At 42.5% G+C, this 10,000-nt stretch overlaps 1 protein-coding gene across 4 annotated transcripts in view; it reads right to left on the bottom strand.

Moving 5' to 3' along the window:
* LOC143039506 (cell adhesion molecule Dscam2-like) overlaps positions 1-10,000 on the bottom strand; it is a 1,807,148-nt gene that overhangs the window by 134,711 nt on the left and 1,662,437 nt on the right. For all 4 annotated transcript variants that reach the window (XM_076209640.1, XM_076209650.1, XM_076209658.1 and 1 more), the window contains exons 17-18: positions 7,565-7,732; positions 4,282-4,423 (exon numbers count right to left, since the gene is read on the bottom strand). In XM_076209640.1, the coding sequence (XP_076065755.1) occupies positions 4,282-4,423; positions 7,565-7,732 (310 nt within the window). The remainder of the gene's footprint in view (positions 1-4,281; positions 4,424-7,564; positions 7,733-10,000) is intronic.

The raw sequence follows: 10,000 nt of genomic DNA, 5'->3' as shown, positions 1-10,000 counted from the left end.
TCGGATCCCAGAGCTGAAATAATATCAGTATCGCTGCGCTGCAAGTTGTTACTCTAACTTTCGTGGGCGGGAAGTTGTGTGTGTGTGTGTATGCATGTAAGGTAAGAGCATTACCGATAGATCGGTCATATATGAGCTCTGAGCTCTCTTCCAGGAGGGAACTAGCTGTCGATCACGAGTCCAATACGTTATCCAAGACCATGGTGAATCACACACACACACACACACACACACACACACACACACACACACACACACACCAACCTTTTTCTAGTTGCCTTTTTAGGATCGTGTGTACCTTCATTTTTATGATGTAGTTATCCAACCTTGCTAAAATTTTCGTCACGCCTTAGTTTTTGGACCTTCATTATTTGCTGCCGGCAGGTGATTTTATTAACCTGTTGGAAACTCAGTGTATAGTTGATGTATCTAAGGCAGATGAGAGGCAGGGTGGTGGGGTAAACGTAGGCGTCATGAGGCGTGATTGGGTATACGAGGATCCCAGTTTCGTTGTCTCGATTATATTTATTTTGTAGTTGTAGCTGAGTTACTCCCGGATTCTGTGAACTGGTTTGATCACGTTTTCTGTGTTTATTATTACTCAGAGTAAAAGAGAACGAGTAATACAGCAGTAACTTTTTATTTCATAGTGCGAATAATGTGATGCATCGTACATATGGCAGCCGATGCTGCGCGCGTCAATTTGACTCATACTGAAGTGGGGAGGGTGGGCAAAAGTAGGGACAGTAGAAGTTAAAAGCGATTGACTCGTCTATGAGCGTACACTAGCCTCTGGTCCGTAGGGGTACCGAAGTGGAGGAAAGACATCCAAAGTTGATAGAGGTTCTAGATTCAGTCCAGACACCGTTCTCTAGCACCTAGGGACTGCACCTCTAGATGAAGGTATGTCGATAGGATTTGTAGATGAACGGTGGGGAGATGATTCTATCCGACATCATTATCACAAGAGTTTTAAATATAGGGATCTATCGTTGATTTGAGTTTATTTGTACTATTTTTGTGTTTATTTTCGTGGTTATTTTCTACTAACTTTATATATAGATTCGTACGGGTCTTAATCTTCTCTCTGTCTAGTAGGTTCTTTATGGCATACTTGTATAATAATATTCTGGTTAGCGCCAGAGAATTCTCTTCAGCTCAAAAGAAACCTCTGATGCCTCAAAAACATATTTTTAGATTAAATTCTTTTAACTATTTTACCTATTCAATTCATCAACGCGAGCTGGTACTTTCGCTTTAACTTATCCAGTGCAATATGTTTTGTTAGATTTTCTTTTTCCGTTCGTGTTTAATTGTGCGACACTCTAGGAGACAAGGAAACAACGACACAACCATTTCTGAAAATTGCCTGAGGGTTGTGTAGTTCACTTTCCACCATACGAATACATGTAATGCTTCTTGGTAAGCATTCAATTGGGTTCCCAACACAAGAAGATTGTTTTTTTACTGTGAATTTTACAAATAAAAACGTATTTAAGACTTTCATTGATGATATTTGTTTGAGAAAGACGAAGGAAACACCCACAGAAGTCATGATTAAGATGCTGTTTGGGATGGGAAGGTTAACTGCATGGGAGATTGATGTCGACGCGTGAGTGAGGCGACACGTTGCCTAGCGAATAACTCCAATGCCTTGATTAATTTGACTAGTTTTATTCTGTCTGTGTTACGTTGTATTCATCAGAACTTACCACACGTGTCTCCATATGGAATTATCTTTTGGATTACCAAGAAGGTGGCATTATCATCTTTCAGAACGACATCGAAGATTCTTATCTTCAAGAAGTCCTCAAGAGACCATATTCGCCATGTCTAATGCGACCATCGTCACAAAACGAAATGTCTTTACTCTCTCGAATGATCATCCCCATGAAATCTTCACTGAAGCTGAATGTTCCTCAGACTAAACTCGTTGGCTGAAGTCCTCCTGAACCCCTTCATGACCGCGTGACACGCTTCCTTCCATCCAGGCTCGCCTTCAGTCCGTTTCAGTCAATTCCATGGCACCCCGACCAGGAGTAAAGGTCTCCGGTCAACCGCGACGGAACCTCCCCGCATATAGTCCCCCCTTTTCCACCCTTTCCCCGGGGTTGCCGTTCTATTCATGACCGTGGTTTCCCCCCTCGGAAGAGACGGCGTTAAGCATCTTGTCGTCCTGATTTCCCCTCTCTTCTCTCATTACCTCCCCTCCTCTCCTCTTTTCCTTTTATGCATTTTAACTTGATTGCTTCTGCATTGGGCAGTCGATGATTCTCATACATATGTATACATACGCACATCAGCTTACGGGAATACAATCATAAGCGAATCTATTCATAAACAACCAATCAGGAACATAGGAATCATAAATAGGTACCTGTATGTGGAGGTATTCCGAGACAGACGTCGGAGAGGGTCGTCTCCCCTGTATTTACCTTCGAAACTCGTTCTCATATACTCATTTATATCTGAATATAAGTACGTGATCTCTCTCTCTCTCTCTCTCTCTCTCCTTTCAGCCAGTAATATAAAATCAGACACACACTAATGCAACACAAGAAATATGACATCGTTTCTTCCTGAAGAGATCTATCGAATGGCTCTGGTACCGTTGCCGGTTATTGTGGGGCTGTGGTTTTCCATTTAGTGAAATTCAAGATCCGGTTGTTGTTGTTGCCGTGAGCCTTAAAAGAGCTTCACAAATAGTAAACCTGATGTGTTTATGTGTCTTGCGACCACAAGAATCAACATGCTCAAATATATGAAGGTTTCATGCGTCCAAATTTCTTATGTGGTTGTATAAGCGTATGACCAATATTTTAGATAAGTGCATTCACACATGCACACGGGCCCGTGTGTGTGTGTGTGTGTGTGTGTGTGTGTGTGTGTGTGTGTGTGTGTGTGTGTGTGTGTGTGTGCGTAAGTGTATCCCGCCCACTGCCCTGGGTCAGAAGCAATGCAGCAAGACACAGTACATCCACAGCAAGGCCGCTTCACTTAATCGGCGACCCCCACCCATCTCTCCGTCCCCTCATGCAGAAAAAAAGAGAAGACGGGGAGAAATCTCTTCGGGCTGCGTCAAAATGAAGAAGAAGAAAAAAAAAAAAGCCTAATCGACCTGGTTGAACTTGACTAACAAATGTGACTTGAGAGTCGAAGATTATTAACAAGGATCTTAAAACGAGATCAACATCGAACTTGGATGGACGATGACGTCAATCCTCTCGAAGTCTCTTGACAAACTTCGGGAGATTATTCTTGAAGATCACCTGAGATGCTTGCTGTCTCTGGAAAGAAGAACCTGGAAGGAAGACCTGGAAGATGAGGAAAGAAGACCTAAAGGAGAACCTAGAAAGAAGTTCTGGAGGAAGACCTGGAACGAAGAAGCAGGAAGGAATATTTGAAGGAAGACGTGAAGAAGGACCTTGAAGGGGGACCTGAGGAAAGACCTGGAAAGAAGGCCTGGAAGGAAGATCTGAAGAAAGACGCGAAGGAGGACCTGAGGAAAGACCTGGAAAGAAGACATGGAACAAAGGACCTGGAAAACCTGAAGGAAGACACGAAGGAGGACCTGAAGAAAGACCTGGAAAGAAGACCTGGACCAAAGAACCTGGAAAACCTGAAGGAAGACGCGAAGGGGGGTCTGAGGAAAGGCCTGGAAAGAAGACCTGGAACGAAGAACAGAGAAGGAAGTTCTAAAGGAAGACCCTGAAGGGGGACCTGAGGAAAGACCTGGAAAGAAGACCTGGAACGAAGAACCTGGAAGGAAGATCTGAAGAAAGACGCGAAGGAGGACCTGAAGAAAGACCTGGAAAGAAGACCTGGATCAAAGAACCTGGAAAACCTGAAGGAAGACGCAAAGGGGACCTGAAGAAAGACCTGGAAAGAAGACCTGGAACAAAGAACTTGGAAAAGCTGAAGGGAGACGCAAAGGAAGACCTGAAGAAAGATCTGGAAAGAAGACCTGAAACAAAGAACCTGGAAAACCTGAAGGAAGACCTGAAGAAAGACCTGGAAAGAAGACCTGGAACAAAGAACCTGGAAAACCTGAAGGAAGACGCGAAGGAGGACCTGAAGAAAAACCTGGAAAGAAGACCTGGAACGAAGAACTTGGAAAACCTGAAGGAAGACCTGAAGAAAGACCTGGAAAGAAGACCTGGAACAAAGAACTTGGAAAACCTGAAGGAAGACACGAGGGAGGACCTGAAGAAAGACCTGGAAAGAAGACCTGGAAAGAAGACCTGGAACAAAGAAACTGGAAAACCTGAAGGTAGAGCTTACCTGTAGTCGTTGCTGTCGAGCTGGACACCATCCCTGCTGAAGGAGAGCGTGAGGGGGGCGTCACCCCTGGCTTCGCACTGAAGGGATGCTGTCGCCCCTCGTCTGACCACAACTTCGTCCTTCCCCTCCACCATAGCAGGGGCTGAGAAGAAGCAAAGGGCACAAGAGATTATTAAAAAAAAAAAAAAAAAAAAAATATATATATATATATATATATATATATATATATATATATATATAAAATCAGAATTACTTTCTGCTCACAGCAATGCAGAAGTATCATATATATACACGCAATTATAAACTTATATATATATATATCTATGTATATATACATATATACACATATGCATATGTAGATATATGTACATATTATTTAGACAAAATGTAGTGGCACATTTGTAAAACATAATCACAAATAACCTACAATCGGAATAAAAAGAAACATAGAAGAAAGTATAACTTCTATATTTAGGCTAATAGCTATAGCTATAGTAATTTTCTGAAGAGGGCTATAGCTATTAGCCGAAATATAATATATAAGTTATACTTTCTTCTAAGTTTCCTTTTATTCCGACTGTTGGTTCTTCGTGATATATTTATACACACACACACACACACACATATATATATATATATATATATGTATATATGTATATATATATATATGTATATATATGCATATATATATATATATATATATATATATATATATATATATATATATACACATATGAACATTTTAGAAGCTCTTCCAAAGGATTCGAACCCTGACCTGTGCGTGCATAATCACGAAGTCAAGACGCTAGCGACTGAGCTACGTGCGATGGTTCAAAAGGACTGTACAAGTCCCCGACCACACTTCACGTAACATCAGAAGACGTAGTCTCATTTTCATCCAATCCCCATATTAGGCGAGCCCTCCGCATAGGTAAGGGTTCGAATTCCTTGGCAGAGCTTCTAAAAATGCTCAATCTGTCTTAAACATACACAACATATATGTATATATATATATATGTATATATATATATATATATATATATATATGTATATACACACACACACACAAGTAAATATAGGAACATGGATCTGGACGGGCACTATGTGTTCCATGATCAGCAGGTAACATTCCCCCTCCCTCCCCTCCCCCTCCCCTTCTCCTCCCCCCTTCCCCTGCCCCTCCCTCCTTCCCTCCCCTCCTCCTCCCACCTTCTCTTAATTGCATAAAGTATTCTCACACTCAACTCAAACCTTTCACTTCGATTAATCTATGGACAGAAATTGATTATCATTTCAAAGACGCACATCCATGCAATCTACTTAATATGATATATAGAGCAGTCAGCGTTGACATGCCGTTTTCTTTTTTTTTTCTTACACTCCGTTTTCTTTTTGTGGTTTCAGCCACAAAATGGACTTGTCTGTCCTCGTAATAATAAGGAAAGCGCGGCTAGGAGTCTCCGGGGACCAGATTAAAATTAATCTGTAATTTTTTATTTTCTTCATTTTTCTTACCCGATGTGAGAAGGTGGAGGGAAATGCTGTCAAGATCAGCCGCCGATGAAGTAAAGACTCTGATTCGATCTATAATCATTTAAAGATTTGATTGTAATCGTTTGTTGACCTTTCGCACGAATGAGGTCAAGGGTTCGAGTCCCGTTGATCTGAGCTCTTTTTGCAGTTTACTCACGAGTTCTGGTCACTCACAAAATGAACAGAATTCTCAAAAAGAAAAAAGAAACTCACAGGATAGACAGAATTGTCAACAAAGAAAGATGAAACAAAGGAATGTGTTGTCGTGAACTGGAGTTCACCAGCGCTTCTATTCCTGTGGACAATCTCACGGGAAAAGAGAGAGAGAGAGAGAGAGAGAGAGAGAGAGAGAGAGAGAGAGAGAGAGAGAGAGAGAGAGAGAGAGAGAGAGAGAGAGAGAGAGAGAGAGAGGAGAGAGGGATATATATATATATATATATATATATATATATATATATATATATATATATATATATAGATAGATAGATAGAGAGAGAGAACAAAAATCGAGAACGTGTATATAAAAAAAAAAAAAAATTGAAAAATAAGAAATCTACTGGACCTGTCTCTTATTTCTCTTGCATCTCTTCTTGACACGTGATTTCGCTGCTCTCGAGACGTTTCTACGTCTACGTGTCTTCGTCTACGTTTCTACATCTATATTTCTACGTCTACGTTTCTACGTCTATGTTTCTACGTTCACGTCTATGTTTCTACGTCTACGTTTCTACGTCTACGTTCCTACGTCCACGTCTACGTTTCCACGTCCATGTCTAGGTTTCTACGTCTACGTTTCTACGTCTACGTTTCTACGTCTACGTTCCTACGTCTACGTTTCTACGTCTACGTTCTATGTCTACGTTTCCACGTCCATGACTAGGTTTCTACGTCTACGTTTCTACGTCTAGGTTTCTACGTTTCTGCGTCCACGTCTACGTGTCTACGTGTATACGTCTATATTTCTATGTCTACGTCTATATTGCTACGTCTACTTCTACGTTTCAACGTCTACGTTTCTACGTTTCTACGTTAGGCCCCCACAGTCGTCAAACTACAACTTGGAGAGTAATTCAAAGACGCAGTAGAAACTATGTCAAGTTAAATTTCTGTCTTTGTTTTCTTTTCTTTTTTATAGAATAAGTAACTAGTTCAACAGGAGCTATGTTCCAAACAAAATAGTAGTACTATATTTTTAAATTTCTATATTCATTAAATTATTTATTTATCTATTTTTCTACACGTGCAGTTTTGTATTTTGTTTCTGCTTTGGTAAAGAAAATGGAACTGTAGGGAATTTTTACTTTCGGTACTCAAAGAAAGAAACCAAACTGGAACTCGAACATCACGATCTTAGAGCCTTGTTGAATATTTGCCCGGGTAACTAAAAAAAAAAAAAAAAAAAAAAAAAAAAAAAAAAAAAAAAAAAAAAAAAAAAAAAAAAAAAAAAAAAATTGAGATAATAATGATGATAATAAGAAATACGAGGACCATAGAATTTGGACTCAAAGTCATCATACGCTTCGAAAAACAATATACACACACACATATATACATATATATATATATATATATATATATATATATATGTATATATATATATATGTACATATATATATATATATATATATATATATTCATATAATATATTTATATGTATATATATATATATATATATAAAGATAATTTGGACCTAGACTCTTCATGCACTTCGGGATATCGAACTCGCAATGACTTCTGAGGTCCTACTCACTATGGACTTCGAGGCCGATGATGGCGGAGAGCCCGGGTCCGACGCCGTTGGTGGCTTCGCAGAGGTAAGAGCCTTCCATCTCTTCGGTCACCTTCGGTAGAAGGAGGGTCCCGTTCCGGAAGCTGCTGCCAGCGATGTTGGGGTCGTGGTACACTGAGTGGTCACTCCCTGGAAAGAAAAAAGAAAAAGAAAATTTTGGTTTTAAAGAATGGTATACACCTATACCAAGGCTCTCCTCTCCTTCACACGGGAGGTAGCCAAAAAGACAAAGGCACAGAAACCATTCCCACCCATTCCATCTCTATCACACTCCACTTCCCTCCACCCTCTTACCTCCCTCTTATCTTGGCACCTCCTGGATGACGGGTCATCCCTGTATCTTGGTAGTTGAAAATATTTTTAAAAGTGTGTGTGTGTGTATGTGTGTGTGTGTGTATGTGTGTGTATGTATGTGTGTGTGTGTGTGTGTGTGTGTGTGTGTATTTATTTTACCCAGTTGTATTTACCTAGTTGTATTATACGGGAAGGGGAGCTATGCTCGTAGTGACCCGTCTTTTTACCTCGCATCATATACTTTCTTCTTAAATTCTTGTGTGTGTGTGTGTGTGTGTATGTGTGTGTGTGTGTGTGTTTATTTTACCTAGCTTGTTTACCTAGTTGTATTATACGGAAAGGGGAGTTATGCTCGTGGTGCCCGTCTTTGTATCTCGCAACATCTATTTTGTTTTTAAATTCTTGTGTGTGTGTGTGTGTGTATGTGTGTGTGTATGTGTGTGTGTATGTGCGCACTCTAACAACCTTGAATGTCCTCTGCAGATCCACCAGACTATCCCCAAAGGGACGGTACAGCCTCTAAATCTCACCACGGTGATACAACCAGGTTTGGTAAGGTTGTACTGTAGGATGCAGAGTGCCCGTGAGTTACCGAACATGTGATTGGTTGTTATGATTGTAAATGAGCTCTGAAACCGGTTTAACGAGCTCGATCATCCTAATGAGGCGTCCACACTGATGTACAATTCATATACAGAGATGTAACGCCCTTTTCCCAACTAAAAGAAGAAAAAAAAAAGAAAGAAAGTAATTTGTGTCTCTTTAGTATTTCGTTCTTGAGGAATTGAGAAGGTTTTGGCCCTGTACAAGACTCGGTTCTGTTAGGGAAACCAGTTTCCTTTCCCCTATTAGGGGGGGAAAGGGGGAAAGGGGGAGGTATGTCGTGGGCAGGGGGAGGGACGGAAGGGGGGGAGGGCCGGAGAGGGAGGGGGTAGGAGGGAAGGGGGAGGAGGAAAGGGGGGAAGGAAAGAGTTAGATATTTACAGGGTAAAGGGAGGTGGAGAAGGTACGGAGAGTGTGTAACGGGAGGGTGGGAGGAGGGAAGGTGGGAGGAAGGAAGGAAGGGGGGAGGGGTTAAGTGTGTAGTGGACAGGAAAATGGAGGGGGAGATGTGGAGGTGTAGGGGAGAGGGATGGGGAGGGAAAGAGGGTAGGAAGGAGAGGGGGAAGGGGGAAGGGGGAAGTGGGAAGGGGTAGGGGAAAAGGGGGTAGGAAGGAGAGGGGAAGGGGGTAGGGGGTGAAGGAAAGGGGGAAGGGGTAGAGGGAAAGGGATGGGGGAAAGGTTTAGGGGGAAAGGGGGTAGGAAGGAGAGGGGGAAGGGGGTAGGGGGAAGGGGGTGAAGGAAAGGGGGAACGGGGAAGGGGGAAGGGGAAAGGGGGTAGGTGGTAAGGGGAAGGGGGTAGGGGTGGAGGGGAAGTGGGTAATGTGTAGGGCAAGGGGGAAGGAAGTAAGGGGACAAGGGGGTAGGAAAGAGAGGGGGAAGGGGGTAGGGGGAAGGGGGTGAAGGAAAGGGGGAAGGGGATGAAGGAAAGGGGGAAGGGGTAGAAGGAAGGGGATATGGGGAAGGGGTAGGGGAAGGGGGTAGGGGTGGAGGGGAAGTGGGTAATGTGTAGGGCAAGGCGGTAGTGGGTAGGGGTAGGGGGAAGAGGTTAGGGGGTAGGGGGTAGGAGGCTAGGGGGTAGGGGGGTTGGGGGTAGGGGGAAGAGGTTAGGGGGTAGGGAGAAGGGGGGAGGGTTGGAATGTGAGTTCAAATGCTGGAGAAGTAATCACGTGAATTTTCAGTGTCAGATTCTCTGAAATGAAGACAGATTGCCCTGAAGCCAAGGGGATATGAAACGAACAGCATTCGGAATATTGCAGCTCAAAATAAAGCTACGAAAAGAGAGAGAGAGAGAGAGTGAGAGAGAGTGAGAGAGAGAGGGAGGGGGACGCGGGGGTTAGTCAACTCAAGCAGTTGTTTCATAGATCAGTTTCAAAGTCCGGTTGTAATCAACTTTCTGGGTTGAGAAATTCGCTTCTCTGTTTCATGGTCCTTGGGTGGGTTGGATCTGCATATGGCTTTTCCTCCTCCTCCTCTTCCTCTTCCTCCTCCTCCTCCTCTTCC

This window comes from Oratosquilla oratoria, chromosome 2 (genome assembly GCF_046742065.1).
Source record: "Oratosquilla oratoria isolate Oo_2021 chromosome 2, ASM4674206v1, whole genome shotgun sequence".
NCBI lineage: Eukaryota > Metazoa > Arthropoda > Malacostraca > Stomatopoda > Squillidae > Oratosquilla > Oratosquilla oratoria.
This window is presented reverse-complemented; position numbering and strand designations above follow the sequence as displayed.